The sequence below is a fragment of the Hippichthys cyanospilos genome, chromosome 13 (assembly GCF_059441005.1).
Source record: "Hippichthys cyanospilos isolate Australia breed blue-spotted pipefish chromosome 13, RoL_Hcya_1.0, whole genome shotgun sequence".
Taxonomy (NCBI): domain Eukaryota; kingdom Metazoa; phylum Chordata; class Actinopteri; order Syngnathiformes; family Syngnathidae; genus Hippichthys; species Hippichthys cyanospilos.
The window spans coordinates 19,280,524-19,302,338 of record NC_142381.1 but is presented as its reverse complement, the minus strand read 5'-3'; the positions used below and the strand labels follow the sequence as shown (position 1 = coordinate 19,302,338).

Below are 21,815 nucleotides of genomic sequence, written 5' to 3'. Positions count from 1 at the left end.
ACTATGTATGAATGTGAACATGAATCACATAGCCTGTAAAATTAATGTTTGACATAAAACCATCCTCACACAGAGCTTTGAAGATGTTTTTATGAACAAAAGGTCTGTTGATCATTAGAAAGGCAAACCCCATGAACTCATATAAAGTTTGATCTCTGCTGCCTTGCAATTGTAGTCAAAGAAAAGTTCCATATCCAAGGGAAATTGTCACTTCTGAGACAAAAATCCCCTACTAGTCTGCATAAAGCAGAGGTGGGCATTTTACATTTTCTTTTTTGCTGGTTCGTCATTTACATTTCGTTGGCACCCTGGAAGCCCTTCAGTCTCTCTCAGGTTTTTTTTTTTTTTGGTTGATCCAAGTTGTTAATCGTCGGTTCGTTGTTTCGTCGGCCAAATTGTAAGGCTGCTTTCATCTCCACTTTGCTCAGTCACTCCATCATCCAAATAAAATCCTAAACTTGTAGTCATACCCTGCTGATTTTCATTTTGTGTCTAAGAGTCAATTAGTGACCAACACCACGTTGCGTCCAAAGCCTGGCCTTATGTCATCAATCAATCAAACAATCAACCAAATTTTATTTGTATAGCCCTAAATCACCGAAGTCTCAAAGGGCTTCACAGATGAAAAGAGGTCATGTAGAGACCTCTTTCGAAAAAAGAAGTCGTACAGAGACATATTTTCAGTGTAAGGTACACAACAGCATCCATTGTCAAAGCTCCCAGATGGGGAAGGAAAATCTCAAAAACCCCAACTAGGGGAAAATCAGAAGCCTCCTGAAGGGACCACAGGTGGGAGGAGCCCCCTTCCAGGCCCACAGGTTGAAGTGGATGCTGCATGTACCAAATACAGACATACACATAAACAATATAGATTACAGAAAACATATTGTGCTATATAGTGCAATGATGTCTTGACAGCAGGCAAAGCCATTGGGCAGGAACCATCCCACATTCCAACCAAGTGGAGCGCAGACGACCGATCTCCTAACCCGCGATGGTCGATCGGCGCAGGACCAAATGGAGGCGGTCAAGTCAACCGTCACCATCTAGCTAGCCCCCTTTCCGAGCAGAAAGAGGGGGGCAGGAAAAAGGAAAAAAGAAGAAAGCTGCAGACAGGCTAAATTAACGAAATGCTTTTGGATATAAATGTGTTTTTAGTCGGGATTTAAAGTTTTCTACTGAGGTGGCTGTGCGAACTTCCATAGGTAGGGCAATCCATAGTACTGGCGCGCAAATGGAAAATGCCCTTGATCCCGCAGACTTCTTTTTAGCCCGTGGGGTCGATAGCAAACTGGCATTTTGTGATCGAAGTTGTCGGGACGGAACATATGGTGATACTAAGTCGACGAGAGAGGAAGGAGCTAAACCGTGTAAAATTTTTATAAGTAATTAACAGCACCTTAAAATCACATCTCACGTGTATTGGAAGCCAATGCAGGTCAGCTAGAATTGGAATAATATGAGCGAACTTTCTCGTCCTTGTCAATAGTTTCGCTGCTGCATTCTGTACAGACTGCAGGCTTTTAATGTAGGACATGGGAAGTCCAGAAAACAAAACGTTTCAATAGTCTAACATGATTTAAGACGTTCTATAAGAATATGATGATAAATAGTGTCAAATGCGGCACTAAGGTCAAGCAATAATAATATTGATGAGATGTTGGAATCCATGGCTAAGAGAAGATCATTCGTCACTTTTACAAGGGCTGTCTCAGTTGAGTGGTTGGCCCTAAAACCTGACTGAAGGAGTTCAAATCTATTGTCATCTATCATAAAATCGCTAAGATGCTACAACTTTCTCAAGAATTTTGGCAATAAACGGTAGGTGTGACACTGTCCTATAGTTAAAGAGATTTTCAGGATCTAGGTGAGGCTTCTTAAGTAATGGTTGAATGACGGCCGTCTTAAAAGCTTCGCGTACAATGCCAGAGGAGAGTGACAGATTGATAATATTCAAGAGAGATGACCCTAACACCGGGAATAGGTATTTAACGAGTTTGCCTGGAAGCGGGTCGAGCATGCAGGACGTCGGCTTTGCTGCATTAACCAGGTGTGTAAGACACTCCAGGGATACTAAATCAAACTGGGACAGGGTAACCAGAGTTTCTTGAACCTGATTGTCCGAACTAGCATCAATGATCACAGCCGAGGGGGTAAGTGGCGCTGCCTTTTTTATTTCGTCCCTTATTAACTGAATCCGCTGAGTAAAGAATTGCATTAAATCGTGTGCTGAATGGAGGGAACTATGATTAATCTGCTGCTGTTGCGTTAGCTGTGCTACCGTGTCAAATAAATATTTTGGGTTGTTTTTATTGACTAATCATTGAGGAAAAGTAATTTGTTTTTGCTAACCTAAGAGCCTCTTTATATTTCAGCAAGCTATCGCACCAGGCCTGACGAAAAACCTTGAGTTTAGTTGTTCGCCATTTACACTCAAGTTGTCTACTTAACAATTTACACGAACGCGTTTCATCCGTAAACCATGGAGTGTGCCGCTTCGGGCGAGTTTTAAGTTTCAGCGGCGCAATAGAGTTTAGGGAATTTAAAAGAACCATATTAAAATCATTCGCGAGCTTATCGACTGCTGTGAAAGACGGAAAGGCAGGTGTTGCGGAAGGCAGTAATTCAGAAAGTGCAGCAGTGGTTGATGAGTTAATATCACGGCTCTTAAAGCCTTGGTTGTGGACAATAAGACCACACTGAGCTAGGACTTCAAATGTTATAAGATAATAATCAGACATAGCGTTAGTATATGGCAAAATTGTGACATTTGAGGCAGTTAGGCCACGGGTTAACACCAAGTCTAAGATCTAACCATTCCGGTGTGTCGCTGCTTTTATTATTTGTGTAAAACCAAATGCATCGATTATTGCTTGAAATGCTACAGTAAGTGGCTCCAATGGGGAGTTCATATGAATATTGAAGTCACCCATAGTTTATATATTATCTGTGTGAGTTATTAAGTCAGCCATAAGTTCAGGGAATTCATCTAAGAATCCAGAGTAGGGACCAGGAGGACGGTAAATAACTACCACATAGAATAGTCGTGAGGAGCTCGATCGCATAACGAGAGCCTCAAATGTCTTGAAGGTGTGATTAGTGCTTGTGCTAAGTTTAAGATCAGATTCTGAAATTAGGGCGACACCTCCCCCATTTTTACAAGGACGGGCAACGTGTGAGCCCACAAAAATTGTTATCTGTAATAAGATCAATTACAAGAAGGGCTTTTGAGGGGAGTGACCTAATATTTATGAAGCCGAATTTAAACTGGGGAATTGTTCCTGGACTATTCTTAGTCTTCATGGTGGTAACAAGATTTTTATGGCTGGAGCTTGGTTTGTATTTTGAGTAATTAAAACCTCGTCGCAATGTTAGCAAAGTAGGAATTCGATTGTTGACGGCTACAGCGCACTTAATAATATTAATATTCTGCCTAGGTACTATGTCACTAGTCTTACCGGTTAAGGAGGCACGGCTATTTTCCTTAATCAACACCACCCCAGCAGAAATCTTATCACTAGGGCATTCAGCATTAGGTATTGAAACAGTGTGTGGATTGAAGTGACCTAGACTAAGTATGCTATGTGTGTTGTAGCAGTCCAGCCTAGTGCCAGTTAACTCCAGCCATAACGACTCCACACCCGTTCTAGCAGGCTCACTACTTGCCTGCGACCCGACATGCTCTAATGTGAGAAGTCATGGAAGGCTCAAACAGTAATCTATGTTTCTAGAAAGAGTGATGGCGCCTTCCCAGTTAGGGTGAAGGCCATCCAGAAAGAGGGCCAATTATCTACAAACTGGAAACCCTGCTCTCTACAGAAACTAGCCATCCACCGATTAAGCGAGAATAATCTGCTAAACCTCTAATCATTGCCTCTCGCAGGCAGAGCGCCAGAGACAATAACTCGATGCCGAGTCATCGTCTCTGTCATTTCTTCATTTCAAAGTTTCCAGCTCCCGTGACCCAGAAACTGCGACCTAAAAGTTGATTTCTTGGCACCAAATTAAGGAGAGTCACAGTTGTCTTAAACATGCATAGAGATCCAAGGATTGGGTATTGAAAGCTACTACTGGCTAGCTCAAATAGGGAGGTCAGAGGTATCCTCTGCAGAAGTCTTGGAGCTCTTTGATGGAGACGTGGAAAAACAGGCGTATAACAATTGGACCATAAATGATGCCTGATTTCAAATTGAAGCTTGAATGTTGAACGATTGTGTCATCTCTTAATCATTTGAGATTGAATATTGGAGTGTTTCTTAGTGTCTGTTGATCCCCAAAATAAAAAGAGTGGAGCATGGTTATGGACACAAGACACCAAAGAAGCGTTTGGCCACGCTTGATTCACTGGTGTGCCATTGAATGAATGGGAAACCTACAGCCTCATTTGCATGCTCCAACGAAAGTGTGGGGTGCCGCTTGATAGACAACTACTTTGCAGTTTACAGTGGGTGAGGAAAGAAGACCACCGCAGAGGACCCCCACTTATTTTCTTGTCTCCTACAGCAGGGGTGTTTTTTGACCCATGATCTGCTTTTACAGCAGTGAGCCTCTCACTTCAAAAATGCACATCAGGGCTATGCCACTCACCAGTGAAAGACAGAGTTTGACTTGCTTAGCTTAATTAGGTTTGCAGTACTCATTGTTTCTCCTTACACAGATGCCCAGATGAGTAAAATGACCCTGGCAGAATGGTCGTATTTACCGGGCTGAAATATGGGTGAGATCAGAAGATCAGAAGATCAGTTTTTATTTATTTATTTTACATTGTAAGACTAGACCGGGGTGGTGGTTTCCCTTTCAAAGAAGGGGGGCCGTAGAGTGTGCTCCAACTATAGAGCGATCACACTCCTCAGCCTCCTCGGTAAAGTCTATTCAGGGCTGCTGGAGTGGAGGAATTGGAAGGGTCAGGAAGTAGAACCTCAGATTCAGAAGGAGCAGTGTTGTTTCATTCCGGCTGTGGAACAGTGGACCAGCTCTACACCCTCGGCAGGATCTTCAAGGGTGCATGGGAGTTCAACCAACCGCTCTATATTTGTTTTGTGGACTTGGAAACATGTTTGACCATGTCCCTCGGGCAGTCCTGTAGGGGTGCTTCAGGAATACGGTCCTGAGATGGACAGAGTAGTAAGTAGTAGTAATTTCACTGTGTGGTTTTGTGCTATACAAGTGACAATAGTTCTTTACATTAAATTACCAAACCCCTTGTTAAGGGCAGTTCGGTCACTGTACCACTGACGTCAGAGTTTGGTCTGCATTGCTGGCAATAAGTCAAATTCAATAATGGTGAGTGTTGGACTCAGCCAAGGTTGCCCTTTGCCAAGGAAGTCCGGTTTGGAGGTCTCACCATTGCATCTCCGATATTTCCAGATGATGTGGTGCTGTTGGCTCTTTCAGGCTGTGACCTCCACTTCTCTCTTGAGTGGTTTGCGGCCGAATGTGAAGCTACTGGGATGAAGATTCGCACCTCCAAATCTGAGAGCATGGTTCTCAGTTAGAAAAGGGTGGAATGCCACAAGTGGAAGAGTTCAAGTATCTTGGGGTCTTGTTCACGAGTGAGTGTAAAATGGACTGTTTTTAAGTTAGCCAAAATTAGCTCATCAATACTCGATCGATGGACCTCCATGCTTACTCCTTGGAGATCGGTGCAGCGTCTGCTGTGACGTAGATGCTATCTGTCATGGTGAAGAGAGAGCTGAACCAAAAGGCAAAGTTCTCAATTAATTTGTTGATTTACGTTTCTGCCCTCACCTAGGGTCACGAGCTGTAGGTCATGACCGAAAAACCCAGATACAATAAGCCAAAATGAGTTTCCTCCACAGGGTGTCTGTGCTCGCCCTTAGAGATAGGGTGAGAAGCTCGGTCATCATGGAAGGACTCAATGTTGAGCTGCTGATCCTTGGCATTGAGAGGAGCCAGTTGAGGTGGCTCGGGCACCTGTTTAGAATGCCTCCCAAACACCTCCCTGATGAGGTGTTCTGGGCATGTCCCACTGGGAAGAGGCCCAAGAACGACCCAGGACAAGCCAGAGAGTCTATGTCACTCGGATGACCTTGGAACGCCTGGGGATCCTTCCGAAGGAGTTGAACGAAGTGGCAAAAGAGAGGGAAGTCTGGGCTGCCCTGCTCAAGCTGCTGCCCCCGTGACCTGACCCCAGGTGGATGCATGGATATTTACGAGTACCTAAACAGTAAAAAAACACAAAAAATAGATTCACTTAATGCATCTTTTTAGATTTTCTAATAGTTTGTGTCCAGGTTAGTCCAGTGTTTACCACATCTCTCTCCCATTGTAAGCTGGGATCATCTCTAGCTCAGGCCTAGTGCGCAAAGGTTTTAGAATATTGATGGATGGAAGGATTTGCAAACCCTTGGGGGGCATGCTATAGCTGGTCAAAAGGGTGGAGCTCCCCAATTTAAAATGCTTGTGTATGTCAATTCCCCCCGTTAGTGAGCTCTAAAACAACAATCTGTCCAGGCCAATAGCATACAAACTGTGAGGCCTGCTCCATTGTTGATCTGCTGATGTATGTGCTCTTTTCTGTTCAAACAATCAACTGGCTGAACTCACACAGGACCTTATAGATAAGCAGTTTCTCATCGATTTTCTTTTTCCCAACCAAAAATTTGAATTTGTGAGCTGGTTACAATGAATAAAACTAGTTAAAAATAACATGAAAGCTGGGTTACTGGTAAGGTCTTTATTGCTGCATGTGTCAGTGCTTTGTTTTGAAGTTGATTATTCGAGAGCAGTGACAGCCAAACCACAGCCCAGAGGGCATTAGTGTTTGTTTTATTTTTTGATGTGGCCTGTGCATATATCATACATTAACAATTGATCCATCTGTTTCAATATTGTTTTCAATATTGAGGCAAGATCAAGAAAATAACCTGTGGAAAAAAGTGTTTTTGGGGGTTTCTTTACATTTGAAGCCTCAAAACAGACACAAGTCTAACATAACAGACTAGTGGTCTGTGAGAGTGTGCAGAAACATAGTCAAAGGAAGATTTTTAAGCAGAGGAGGAACTAAAAGATTGGAAACAATGACATACTTTTGTTTTGATCTAACTGATCTGTCAAGGTCATCTCTTTCTAGCTTCATAAGGTGTTTTCATGAAGAGGGTTAGAGTGAAAGGTTCTTTCTTCAAACAAAAACAGGTGGTCACCAACCAACAAACTGTGATGTTGAATACCTTTTATCCATTACACAGCCCATATAGTTTGCCTGCATTACACTACTGGCTGTGCCTTGAAAAAGTATTGAAATTAATCCTTGAAGTTGCGGTCTATATATAACAGTGGAACCCCAGGTTACGGCGTCCCTGGCTTACGTTTTTTTCACGTTATAATGTCGAATACTGAGTTTTTTCGTCTCATCTTTGAGGCATTTATCCCGCTTTAGGCTGTTGTTTTGCCTCCCTCTTGAGGCATTTTGGGGTATTTGTTCTTATTTTCTTTTGGCATCAAACTGCCTCCACTGCAACACATCACTACAATGCTGGTCTGCTATTGGTCGGCGTCTTGACTCCCCAAGATACTGGTCTACTGTTAGTCAACGTGATGAGGTCACGAAGATGCTGGTATGCTATTGGTTGGCGCACGGGGTCATAAAGACAACGTGATGAGGTCACAAGGATGCTGGTCTGCTATTGGTTGGTCCACAGAGTCATAAAGATGGCTACCTAAAGACATTATCTCGTGTGAGAGTGCTTTCAATATCATATTTATTTTGCATTTTAGTGCTTAATTCAAATTTGAATTGGTTATCCATGAGTCCCAAGATTGCTAGTGATGTGAAAGAGAAAAGTATGAAGATGATTAATATGGAAATGAAGCTGGAGATAATACAATACAGTACAAAAAAAAGCTAAGCTAGCCTAGCCTAGGCTACCCTTACTAGGGAATATGACCATAAGAAGTGCCACACAAAGGTAAATAAATTCTTTATATATTTTTTATTTATGATGTTATTTAATTGTATGCTTGTATATTATATATATGTAGGACATACTATACTATTTTGATACAAATTTTTAATATGTATAAACAATGTGGATGTTTTTACCCGGGGTTTCTCATATATATATATATATATATATATATATATATATATATATACACACACACATAATGGGCTCCCGTGTTACGAGATTAATCTGAGTTTGTAAGGCGAATTCACCGTATGGCAGGCACTCCAAATTTATGTTAAATAGCTAATGCATTTATAACCCCAAACATCAAAATTGTCCATACATATAAAAAATTGGTACCAAGATAGTATTGTAAGAGCTACGTATATATAATATACATGTTTACAATCAGAAAACATCATAAATAAAAAATATGGAAAGGATTTTTTTTGCCTTTGAGCGGCGCTTGTTATGCCCATATTCTCTAGTAAGGGTAGCCTAGGCTAGGCTAGCTTCGTATTTCTTGATTATCTCCAGCTTCGTTTCCATATAAATCATCTTCTTACTTCTCTTTTTAACATTACTAGCAATCTTGGGACCAATGGCTAACCTATTCAAGTTTAAATTAAGCAGTAAAATGCACTATAAATATGGTTTTGTAACCACTCACGATAGAACAAAGCTTTACCATTCCGTCATTTTGAAACGAGTGAAGTCAACCAATAGAGGACCAGCATCTCCGTGAGGAGACACCGACCAATAGCAGACCATTATTGTAGTGATGCGTTGCAGGGACGGCAGCAGAAAATAAGTGCAATTTCCTAAAAACACCTGCAGATGGAGACAAAACAACAAAAATACAGCCAACCCCTTAGGGTCATGACAGTTGATTTTTCCGCAAAGCGAGGAAAATGCCTTAAAAACTCAGTATTCCACATCACAACATGAAAAAAACGTAGGTTAGGGACGCTGTCACCCAGGGTCCACTGGATAAGTCTACTCCTGACTTTAGTGGTTACACATATCATGGCAGACCAATTAAAACACATGGTATGGGTTCGAAAAAATTAGGAAATTACTGTACTTTTAGATCACGTATCGAATAACTTACTGTTGCGGTTATGGGTGGATTGGGTTGGGGCAGAAATGAGACGAGTTCGAAGCAATGTATGCGCGCGCATGGACGCAAATGCTGAAACTAATATTGACACAATAAGGTGATTTGAAGTTTTAATGCTTTATTTTTGACACAGCTGAATATGAATGTGTTGAAAAGCCCTAAAAGTCAACATCACTATGTGACACGCCAAATATCTCCTCCCATTTAAATCCCAGACATCCTCTCCTTCTAGCTCGTCAGTTGTGCAAACATCTTCATTACTCTTCCACAGGTAGTCATCTTGGGACTGTCACAAATAACCGCGTGCAGGCAAGGACCCCAACCAGACACACAGGTGTTTGGGCGCTCGGACTTCACGGGGCTGCTGATGAGCTTGGTAAAGGTATAACCCGGCAGTGCTCTCCTGTGGTTGCTGGCCTTAAAAAGCCCTTAATGAGGAATCAGCCACAGGTGCGCGGCCGTCAGCCCCGCCCCCTCATTGCCGCATGAGAGCTCTGCCTAAAATCAAACAGACAAGAGAGCTGGAACATGACATTACCCCCCTCAACAAGCGCCCCCTGGCGCACCCCCGGGCTTGCCCGGGTGAGATGCATGAAAGGCCCTCACCAAACCGGGGTCCACGACCCATGCGCGCGGGACCTCAAGAGCGTTCCTCTGGCTCTACCCCTCCCAGTCTATCAGATATTGAACCCCCCAGTCCCGCCGGCGGGAGTCCAAAATGGACCTTACTGTGTAGACCGGACCGCCGTCGACCAGATGAGGAGGAGATGGCGGCACGCTGGGAGGGCACAACGGGCTGGTGACGACGGGCTTGAGGAGAGAGACATAGAACACTGGATGCACTTTCATAGACTGCGATAAGGAGAGCCTGACAGACACGGGGTTGATGATGGACTCTATCTTAAAGGGCCCCACAAACTTTGGGTTCAGCTTTTTGGAGGAGCCAGTGAAATGTGGATCACGGGTGGACAGCCAGACCTCCTGCCCCACGCGATACTCTGGGGCTGCTGATCACCTCCGGTTCGCTAGTTGGCTGTTTCGGGCGGCAGTGCAGGTAAGCACCGCTCAGGTGTCTCGCCACACTTTGTGCGCCTGCCGCAGGTGGCACTGTATGGAGGGTACGGAGACCTCTTTTTCTTGTGACAGGAAAATGGGTGGTTGGTAGCCGAAAACCACAAAGAACGCCTGTGGCTGCGGATGGACTGGCGTTGTGAGCGTATTCCACCCAGGGCAGGTGGGTAGACCAGGAGGATGAGTGTTGGTGGCACACGCATCGCAAGGTGGCTTCCAGTGTCTGGTTGGATCTTTCGGCTTGGCCTTGGGTCTGGGGGTGGTAGCCGAAGGACATGCTGATGGAGGCTCCCATGGCCCGCCCAAACGCCTTCCATAGTCGGGAGACGAATTGGGGTCCTCGATCCGAGACGATGTCCGCCAGGATTCCATGTAGAATTAAAAGCTGTGTCGTTTCCAGTGCTGACGGTAGTCCATTGAGGGGCTTGAAGTGGACCATTTTGGAGAAGCGGTTTCCACGGGAAGTGGGGAGACCGGTAATGAAGTCGAGAGTGATGTGCGACCATGGCCTCGTCGGGATCGGAAGTGGTCGAAGCTGCCCTGCTGGCGGATGTGGGGCCTTACCTCGAGCGCAGGCGGAACAGGCCGAGACGTAGTCCACTATATCTCGCTGCCAGCCAGGCCACCAGAATCTCTGACTGATCAGGTATATTGTGCGACTGACCCTTTGATGGCACGCCAGTCTTGAGCTGTGTCCCCACTCCAACACACGACAACAAATAGCTTATTGGAGGGGCAGTCAGCATGATCCTGCATCCTTGCCCGCTGGACCCTCTCCTCCAGATCCCTGCGAAGACCTCCAAGTACTCTGTTGACCGGAATTATTGTTTCCGGACGTGTGTCCGGGAAATCTTTCTCGTACACCCGGGAAAGGGCGTCTGCCTTGCCGTTCTTAGATCCGGGCCTGAAATTGTTCAGGTAATTGAACCGAGTGAGGAAGAGGGCCCACCAGGCTTCCCTGGGAGTCAAGCATTGGGCAGTGCGCAGGTAGGAGAGGTTCTTGTGGTCGGAGAAGATGGTGAATGGAAGCTGCGTGCCCTCCAACCAGTGCCTCCACTCCTCCAGCGCCAGGACATCGGCCAGAAGTTCACGATTGCCTACATCACAGGTGTCGAACTCCAGTCCTCGAGGGCCGATATCATGCATGTTTTCAAACCTTTTCCCTCAAAAACACCTGATTCAAATGATTGGGATCATTTTGAAGCTCCTGCAGAGCTTGCTAATGAGCTAATCATTTGAATCAGGTGTGTTGGGGAAAGAAAACCGGAAAACATGCAGGATGCCGGCCCTCGAGGCCTGGAGTTTGACACCTATGGCCTACATCATAATTGCGTTCTGCGGGACTCAAACGGCGAGAGAAAAAGGAGCAGAGGTGTAGTTTGCCATCCAGCAGGGATGTTTGCGATAGGACCACCCCCACTCCCCAGTCCGACGCGTCAGGTTGGGGTGCAGGAGCACGGGAGCGCTCGTGAACCGGTCTTTTAATTCCTTGAAGGCCTTTTTGGCCACGGCATCCCACGCGAACGGCACTTTGTTAGACGTGAGTCTTGTCAGGGGTTCCGCCAGCATACTATATTTGCGGATAAATCGCCTATAGAAATTGGCGAACCCCAGGAAGCGTTGAAGTTGCTTTCTTGTTGTGGGAGAAGGTCACTCGACCACGGCCTGGATTTTGGCCGGATCGGCTCGCAACTGGCCCTTCTCCACTATGAACCCGAGAAAGGGGACGGACGTGAGATGGAAGTCACATTTCTCGGCTTTTACAAAAAGGCGGTTCTCCAGTAGCCGCTGCAGCACCAGGCGGACGTGCTGCTGGTGGTCCTGCAGGGTTAGAGAATATCAGAATGTCGTTGAGGTAAACAAAGCAGAACATGTTGCTCATGTCCCGTAAAATATCATTAATCATTTTCTGAAAAACCGCGGGTGCATTTGTGAGTCTGAATGGCATGAGGAGGTATTCGTAGTGTCCGATGGGCGTATTGAAAGCGGTTTTCCAATCATCGCCTTACCGGATTTTAACGTGGTATGCGCTTCTAAGATTCAGCTTGGTGAAAATGGGCGCCTGGTGCAGGGATGTGAATGCGTCGTCAAGTAGCGGAAGCGGTTATTTGTTTTTTTATGGTGATGTCGTTTAGGCCCCGATAGTCGACGCACGGACGAAGGGTCTTAGCCTTCTTGTCCGTAAAAAAGAATCCTGCTCCGAACGGGGAAGTAGAGGGACAAATGTGACCGGCGGCTAGGGAGGAGTCAATGTATTCGCGGAGGGCTTCCTGCTCTGGAGTAGATATTTTAAACAGTTTGACGGCCGGATACGCGGAGCCCGGAGCTAGCTCGATGGCGCAGTCATACGGCTGGTGGGGTGGTAGCGTGAGCGTTTGCACCTTACTGAACACGTCCCGTAGATCGTGATATGCAGTGGGCACCCGTTCTAAGTTTATTGTCTCCGATTGTGGAACGGGACAGGGAGCCCTTATGTAATCGGCGGCCCGAAGACAATGCGCGTGGCAAAATGGGCTCCAGCCTGTAAGGACGGGCATAGTCCAATTAATTCCAGGATTATGCAATGCCAGCCATGGGAGCCCTAGCACCACTGGTGCTTGGCGAGCCGGCATCACGAACAGTCGTATTTACTCACGGTGATTACTCGATACTGTAAGCGATACCAGCCCAGTTTGGTGAGTCACCACTGCCAGGGGTCGCCCGTTCAAGTCGCTAACCCGTTTGGGAATGCTAAGCTGGAATAGTGGATAGCCCAGAGCATTAGCTATCGCTACATCAATGAAGTTGTCATCTGCGCCGGAGTCCACCAGGGCCATAATAGCCCGTCGCTTATTTGCATAGGCGACCTCCCCCATCAGCTGTAACCGCCGACGTGTCGGCCGATCCTGAGCGTTGCCCACAAACCCGTTATCCCGGGAATATTCAGAACCGTCCAGGGGTGTCGGCGAACCTGCCGGCTGCCGTCTCACCCGGTGGTCTGGCCACGCTGGGCATGTGGCGATGAGTTGTCTCGGCTGTCCACAATATAGGCAGAGCCTGGAACGCATATCCGACGCTCCCTGTCGCTGAGGGAATGGCGTCTTCCCCCGAGTTGCATGGGTTCCCACTCATCCCGGGTTCCGGACGGAACGCCTCGCTGCTCCTATCCCTCTTAGCGCCTCCTGGTGGATGGAGGACCAATGGTGCACGTGCTGCGTCTCTCTCCATTTGTCGTTCCCGGAAGCGATTCTCCAACCGGATGGCGAGAGCTATCAGCTCCTCCAGGGAGGACGTCTCGTCCCGGGCTGCAAGCTCGTCCTTGATCCTGTGGTTTAGGCTTCTGTGGAAGATCCCCCATATTGCGGCAGATCCCCCATATTGCGGAGTCTCCGAAGCCGCTCTCGGCTGCCAGGACACGGAAGCGTATCGATGCGCCGCCACACTGCGGTGACCTTGAGTGATGTCCAATTGCTGATCTCCGGCTTCTTGCCCTCGAATCGGATGATCGAACACGGTCTGGAATTCGCGGGTGAAGATCGGATGGTGAGGTTCGCAGTACCAGCCGCCAGCGCCTAGGCGGCGGCTTCATCCGTGAGGAGGCCCATGATGAAGGCGGTCTTAGAACGGTCGGTGCGGTAGGTCATCGGCTGCTGGTCAAACACTAAAGAGCACTGATGGAGAAATTGGCCGCAGGTGCCGAGCTCTCCGGTGTAGCGGGAGGGTTCCTGGCACGCCACAGGGAACGGGCTGCTGATGCCTGCGGCAGAAGCTTCCAGGGTGGTGGGTGGAACGCGTGCATTTAGATGCTCCACGTTTAACGCCAGCGTGGCCACTGCCCCTTGGAGCTCGGTGAGCGCCTTCTGCTGTTGCCCCATCATCTGTCCCTGGTTCGTGAGGGCCTTGCGGAAGTGCTCGTGGTCGGTGGGGTCCATGTTTGGCCGGGTTATTCCGTCACGAATAACCGCGTGCAGGCGAGGACCCCTACCAGACACACAGGTGTTTGGGCTATAAGTCAGTTTATTTAACACAAAGCGCACGTCGAGCGTGGAACAAAAAAAAAAAGGTAAAAGTCAAACGACAAAGTACAACCTAAATTACAAAGTACAAAACAAAGCGAGACCAAACGGGTCTGAACCAAGTCCAAAAACGGGAGCGCGAGGCAATCGAGGGAGCAGGACCACAGTAGAGCAACTGCAACAAAGTACAACCAAAAAAATAGTGAGCGAAAAACATCAAGGAGAACAAAGTACAAACCAAAATATGCACGAGGCTGGAGAACACGAACGGGAACGCTGGGACTTCACAGGGCTGCTGATGAGCTTGGCGAAGGTATAACCTGGCAGTGCTCTCCTGTGGTTGCTGGCCTTAAAAAGCCCTTGATGGGGAATCAGCCACAGGTGCGCAGCCGTCAGCCCCGCCTCCGCGTTGCTGCGGGAGAGCTCTGCCTAAAATCAAACAGACAAGAGAGCTGGAACATGACAGGGACAAGTCCAATTTGATTGAAATGGAGGTCTCCAGAAATGCTGAAGCCTTCTTTACCCTAGTGACGACCGTGGCGAGATCAGAGCGTGGCTCGGTTGCTCTTCGCTATGTTTGTCTATACCAGGGATCACCAATCTTTTTGAAAGTGAGAGCTACTTCTTTGGTACTGACTAATATGAAGGGCACCAGTTTTTGTGAAGACACCGATCATGTTAATGATTTCTCACAATAATTAATGAACAGCTGAAGTAAATATGTAAATCAAGTGAAATGTGATTTGTAATATATCTGTATTGGTTGTAATAGTCCTAGAAAATCACACTGTTGTATCACTTGTGAGCGATTTGCTGAACAGGCGTGCGGGCTTCTCATTTGATTCTCGTGGGCTATCTGGTGCCCGTTGGCACTAAGTTGGTGACCCCTGGTCTATACTATCTAATACTACAGTATATCAAATTAGAGGTATATATTCAAGGTGTCAGCCTTGTAAATGAGGTATTACTTAAAATTAAAATGTCTGGTTTTAAATTATGCGGGTATAAGTTGACCCCCCCCAATATGGGGGTTGAAAATGAGGAAAAAAAACTTGACTTGTACACAGAATAATGTGGTACTCTTCTTACATGTGGAAGCATCACAAAAGGTAAATAGATAAGGGATGAACAGAGAATCGATGCTAATTGCTGAACTAACCTAATGTTACAGTGAAAGTCAGACCTGTTCATTTGTGCTTGGGTAACTCATAGATGTCTTGCTGGAATGGCTTTAATGCAGAGCATATTCACATTTCAACAGCAAAATAGCAGTCAGTTTTATTTAACAAATTCCTGGTGAAAAAAATACAGAAAATAATGCCACACACAGCTAAACAAGACATTCATTTAAAAGTGTCCTGTCTGTGATCCAGCAGAAGTGGCCTAGCAGATAAACAGACTGTAAAATTGAGGATATACGCGATTCAGAAAATGGAGGGATTGGATGCACTGGAACAAAAGTCACAATCTTTTGATTTTGAGATCTGCACAGTAAATTTGCTCAAAATTAAATTTCAGTAATGCTCGTCTACCTTTATATTTGTTCAAATTGATTTCAGTCAGAAATACTACTTGCTATGCCTCTTACTGAGATTAATTCTACATTAGTGCAACAGTATGTATTGTCTCTTTTTATAGAAGTACTGAATGCACTGCTCATTTGATACAGGTCTGTTTAATGTCACATCAAAATCAAATGAGAAAAGGTAAACATAATTTTGTATGGAACACCTGCAGAAGTGAAGTGAAAATAGTTGGTATATCGATATTGTCATTTAAAATGGCCGATTTCATGATAGTATTTTATTCATAATGGCCAACACTAATTACATTTGTGCTGGAATTACATTTGTGCTGGAACCTACAGTATCCCAGCTGACTTTGGGAGAGAGTTTGAGTACACCTAGAACTGATTGCAAGCTGTTTGGTTCATGAATACTTTTCCTTTTTTGCAGGCCGCCACTGTGATGTCCATCAGATGACTGGAAACTACATGTGGGAGGAATCCTCTGGAAAGGAGTTTCTTATTGGAACCAATACTGACAGCAGATTGTCTCTCTGGTGGAATGGATCAGAGCCACTATGGATCACTTTGCAGAAGCTTGGAAAGAAAGTGTTTATGTACTACTGGCCAGGTGGTTACACACAATTTTATACTGAAAAATGTACTCATATGCATTTTAAATATATATCAGAGCTAAGTAATTGTACACACAATGGTATCTTGAATAACTTCATGTGAATTATGCTTCACAAATTAGGAAAATAACTTTCTGAGGAAAATAAAAGCTGAGGTCTACCTCCATCTGGTGGGTGCCCCCAAAAAAGTAATATTGAAATAAAGCAGTTTTTTGCAATAATATGTTCCAAAATTTAAAACTTATATTGTATATTATTGTATATTAGTCCACCACACCATCCATTACCTACCACTTTATCCAGGTTTGGGTAGCAGGGGCAGGAGCCCAGACTTCCTTCTCCCTAGCCAATTGATACAGCTCCTCCAGGAAGATCCCCAGGGGCATCCCCTGGGGCCTCCTCCTGGTGGGACATACCCGTCCAGAACACCTCCCCAGGGATGTGTCCAGGAGGTATCCTAACCATATGCCCGAGCCACCTCAAATGGCTCCTCTCAACGTGGAGGAGCAGCAGCTCAACACTGATTTCATCCTGGATGGCCAAGTTTCTTACCCTATCTCTAAGAGAGAGTCTGAACACCCTCCAGAGGAAACTAATTTCGGCCGATTTTACCCACAGTTCGTGACCATAGGTGAGGACAGGATCATAGATGGACCGGTAAACAGAGAGCTCACCACGACAGACCTGTACAACAGCAGACGCTGCCGCGTCTGTTTATCTCCCGTTCCATCCTACCCTCACTCGTGAACAAGACTCCAAGAAACTTGAACTCCTCCACTTGGGGCAGGACCTTATCCTCAACCCGGAGGGGGGCATACCCACCCTTTTCGGACTGAGGACCAAGGTCTCAAATTTGGAGGTGCTGATCTTCATCCCAACCGCTTCACACTCAGCTGTGAACTGGTCCAGTAAGTTGGAGGTCATAGTCTGAAGAAGCCAACAGCACCCCATCATTTGCAAATAACAGAGATGCAATGATCAGAGCCCCAGACTGGACCCTCTCAACACTTCGGCTGCCCCCAGAAATTCTGTCCATGAAAGTAATGAACAGAATCGGTGACAAAGGGCAGCCTTGGTGCAGTTCAACCCTCACCGGAAATGGATTTATCTTACTGATAACAATGCTGACCAAAGTCTGACATCAGTCGTACAGCAACCAAACAGCCCTTATCAAGGGGTTTGGGACCATGTACTTGCGACGCACCCCTCACAGGACTCCCCAATGGACACGGTCGAATGCCTTTCCCTCACTCCTGTCCTCTCCCGCACTCCTGAATAGACCTTACCGGGGAGTCTAAGGAGCCGTATCTCTCTTTAGTTTGAACCTACCCTCCAGTCTGCTTTCTTAAAACCACAACACATAGAGAATTATATTTTAATCTGTTTCAGAAAGTGAAACTTGTATATTAGCTGACCTAAAGTAAAAGACAAAAAGGAAAAGGAACATTTTAAAAAAGTTTAAAAAATTTAAATAAAGGTCACCCGCCTAGCTATTGTTGGTCGTCCACATGACATTGCACTTAAAAAAAAGAAAAAAACTCAGCCAGAAAAAGAACGTCAATCCAGAAAAAAAGAGCGTCAAATATAAAAACCAAAACAAAAAATTTTAGTCATCACTTGACTTTGTTGTTTTTAGCGCCCTGAATTGACAATTTGAACTTTATTTCAGGACAACACCATGTGAATGTGATGTCAGAACAACACGACTATGCCTTCAGGAACAGCTTCAAAATAAAAGCAGACCAAGGCTGTTCGTGTCATTACTTGTACAATAAGTACAATTTATTTTGAAGAATTGGCTGGCTCCCTCACAAACGTTTGTCTCAAATGTCTTGTCCAACTTTAAAAAAAAAATAAACAGATCTTGTCATTAATTATTGCCCCCTCACCCCCTCCCGGATTCTGGGAAAATAGGTCTCAGGGCAAAAAGGTTTGGGCACCCCTGCAATCAGTAAATATCAGTGGCATTTCACATTTGTCCATGTGTGTTTGTAGGCTGTGAGGTGGAGATTCTGGGGGTCCGTCCAACCTTCTGTGAGGAGTACATCTACAATCCATCAATAACAAACCTGACTGATTCAATTGAACATTCTCTCAACTTACTAAGGTAGAGTGTTGTAGATAGAGTCGTACTCCAAACACATCTTATGTATTTCTTTCACACAATATTGCATTGCTGAAAGTAGTACCTGAAAGTATGTGTCCCCATCAAAGATTGTGCACCGAGGATGCAGAGATGCAGGCAAACTAGAGCACTGACAAGGACAGCTGTAGCCAAAATGTTCTACTCCTACATTTTGTAGTTTTCCACCTGGAGAATGATGGAAAAAAAATATTGGAAGGCAATGCCTAAATATTATAGTTTGGTCATCAATTAATGGCCTTGTAAAATTCTCAGTCTTTGTAAAATCACTTTCTGAGATGAGGATAAGACTAGAAACAGTCTGTAGATGTGAGTTAATGTGAGATAGTAGTCTGACAGTAATGTTTCCCAAATCTTCTCAGTCTTGTAACGAGCACATGCCGTGAGGCGGAAAACTGAACAGCCATTCTTGGAACTTCATTAAAAGTATACCATGAAGGTCTTGCTCTAAATATGTACAAGTGTGCTAAATGTTCAAAATCATTTTGTCTTTGGGTGGTTTTTGTGCTAACGCTAGTTTTGTGGTTTAAACTTTAAAGTTTTTCAGTAAATGCTTACGTGTGTCTGTGTGAATGTGTAGGTCAGGCGATGCAAATATGGCAGCAATATATTATGAAAAAATAGATGTAGAGGGACACCACTTTGGACCAGATTCCCATCAGATCAAAATGGCAGTGCAAGAATTGGACACAGCAATAGAGATTCTGAACAACAAAATTCAAGTTAGTAAGCTACAGATACTGTTCTATACCTATAATTGTCATTTTCATTTTTTGTAATGATATTTTTTGCAGGAGAAGAACATGTTGAATCGGGTCAACGTTGTGCTATTTTCAGACCATGGCATGACAAAAATTGAATGGATGGACAAGGTGATTGAGCTGGACAACTACATCAACATGGCAGATGTCGTCAAGATGATGGACAGAGGACCAGTTGTCAGTTTGTGGGTCAAACGAGAGAGGTTCCAACAGGTGAGACAAGAATTTGATGCATGCAGATGTGTGCCACTGTTTGCGCCACATGTGATTTTTGCAGGTGCATGAAGCTTTGTATAAGGTCCCAAACATGCAGGCTTATGCCAGAGAGGAGATCCCTGAACACTTCCATTATAAAGGAGGAAAGTTTGTCGCCCCTCTGACACTGGTGGCTGAACCAGGCTGGTTCATTGTAGAGGTACATTGCCGTTATATATATTAAAAAGCTGATGGTGCGCCTTATATATGGATCAATATTGAGATTCGGATTCGTAGATGGGGAATGAAGTGATAAAGTAAGCTTTAGCTGTTTCTTTTGTGTGTTTACAGTTGAACAAGGTTCGTCATATTGACTTTGAGTTATTATGCTATTGAGAGTTAAGCGTTATTACAGTATTTGAGTTATCAGTAAAAAACTGATTTTTTTTTTTTTTAGTTTCTTTGTGAGTCATATGTGACCAACTAACAAATGAATGAAAACACTACATTATTGAAGAGAATTTTAATTTCAATGTGATATTATTGATAAATTTCCATAAAGTGTTATGTTCAAAATTATTCATAACCCTCTCAATATCTCGACAAAAATGCCCCATATGTGTACATTTTCATGTTAAATGCAATTTCAAGATGTTACCAGGTGAATAAACGCATGTTTTAAAACAAATGTTGAAAAAAAGAACAAAAAACAATTTTTTAGAAGAGTATAAATGGGGAAAAAAAAAGTCTCCCAGTCATACTGGGCTTCTGGACATCATAGTCAAGAAGAAAGACCTGCGGGAGGACCTGTGTTAGAATCTTGTGTGTGCCCACAGCAAGGGAAAGGATTACTAGACCATTTCTAAGCCATTTGGTATCCATGTGGCAACTGTCCAGAGCATCATAAACAACCACATGAGGTTCAACACTGTTGAAAACCTCAGCGGGCGTGGGAAGAATTGTAAGGTGTCACTCAAACCTGCCAGGAAAGTATGCTGAGAGGTTCACATAAACCAGGAGTGTCCAAAGTCGGTCCTCGAGGGCCTCCGTCCTGCATGTTTTCCAGGTTTCTTTTCCTGACACACCTGATTCAAATGATCAGCTAATCAGCAAGCTCAGCAGAAACCTGATAATGATCTGATCATTTGAATCAGGTGTGTTAGGATAAGGAACCTGGAAAACATGCAGGACGGCGGCCCTCGAGGACCGACTTTGGACACCCCTGACAAAAACCCTCAGACCCCAACTATGGCCCTAATAGAAACACTAGAGCAAGCAAGGATGACTGTGTCAAGGTCTAGTATTGAGTGGCCTAGGAAGACAACCCTGCTCAAGAAAAAGCACGGTGAGGCTTGCGTGGCTTTTGCCAGATGTCACCTCCAGCATGACTAGATTTTGATTACCCATCCTGTGGTCTGGTGAGGCAAAGTTAGAGTTATTTGGTTCTATGAATACTTGGTAAGTTTGGAGAAAAAAAGAACCCTATCCCTACTAACAGGCGTGGTAGTGACAACATAGTTTTATGTAAACACTTCTCCTCCAGTGGCACACGGAACCTTGTCAAGGTTGAGGAAATTATAAAATAAGGAGGATTACATCAGAATCCTTCACAAAAACCTGAAGGAGTCTGCTAAGAAATTACAGCTCAGCCACAACTGGATGGTCCAGAAGGACAATTATCTGAAACAAACTGCCAAGGGTAGGGAAGAAAAGGACAAGGACAATGATGAGAATGTTTTAAAATAGTCAAGTCAGAGTCATGACCTGAATCCGATCAAAAATTGAGGTGAAACTTGAACATGACAAAGATGGCTCGGAAACCCACCAACTTGACCCATTTTGAGGCCTTTGCCTGTAAACCATGGACCAATATTCAACAGGAGGAATGCAGAATTCTGCTTGACACATAGAGGAAAGGGCTGAGGGTAGTTTTAAAAAAATCAAAAGCTATGGTATTTGATTAGTAATTTAGACATTGCGACTTGTTTGTCACATATAAGTCATGAAGAAACTTGCATAAATGAAAGGGTTTTGTCAAAAAATGAAAAAACATTTATAAACATATATACATTTACATATATATATATATATATATATATATATATATATATATATATATATATATATATATATATATCCCTCGCTGTATCGCGGTTCATCTTTCACGGCGCATTGTGCTCTGAATCCTGATTGGCTCAGGGGCTTTACTGTTGTCTCGAAATAAAATATTGACGCTGTACTGTATTGGTTTTTCACTTGTCAATTTATTGCAAAAGGCAAGAGTATCCAAAAGCTTGCTTTCGTCTATCCTGTGTCTCTCCTGTGCCCGTATGGGCTTACTCGCACGTTTGCAACGTGCGAGTAAGCGTAAAGCTTGGTCTCTGGGAGCCAATCACATGACTCGTATATTGCCGAGAGGATAAACACACATGTGTGCCTACCCGAGAACAACGGAGAAATGCACAGCTGAGGAAATCTGACTTT

General features: G+C 44.6%; 1 protein-coding gene across 2 annotated transcripts in view; it reads left to right on the top strand.

Annotated features, from left to right (window-relative positions):
* Positions 1 to 21,815, top strand: part of enpp6 (ectonucleotide pyrophosphatase/phosphodiesterase 6) — a 28,796-nt gene that overhangs the window by 3,196 nt on the left and 3,785 nt on the right. The window contains exons 1-6 of one of the 2 annotated variants that reach the window (XM_088431701.1): positions 10,190 to 10,261; positions 16,049 to 16,228; positions 18,228 to 18,339; positions 18,956 to 19,097; positions 19,170 to 19,349; positions 19,414 to 19,551. In XM_088431701.1, the coding sequence (XP_088287827.1) occupies positions 10,225 to 10,261; positions 16,049 to 16,228; positions 18,228 to 18,339; positions 18,956 to 19,097; positions 19,170 to 19,349; positions 19,414 to 19,551 (789 nt within the window). In that variant the 5' untranslated portion in view covers positions 10,190 to 10,224. Of the gene's footprint in view, positions 1 to 10,189; positions 10,262 to 16,048; positions 16,229 to 18,227; positions 18,340 to 18,955; positions 19,098 to 19,169; positions 19,350 to 19,413; positions 19,552 to 21,815 lie in introns of those variants that run through there. The other variant, XM_088431700.1, reaches the window with a different exon arrangement.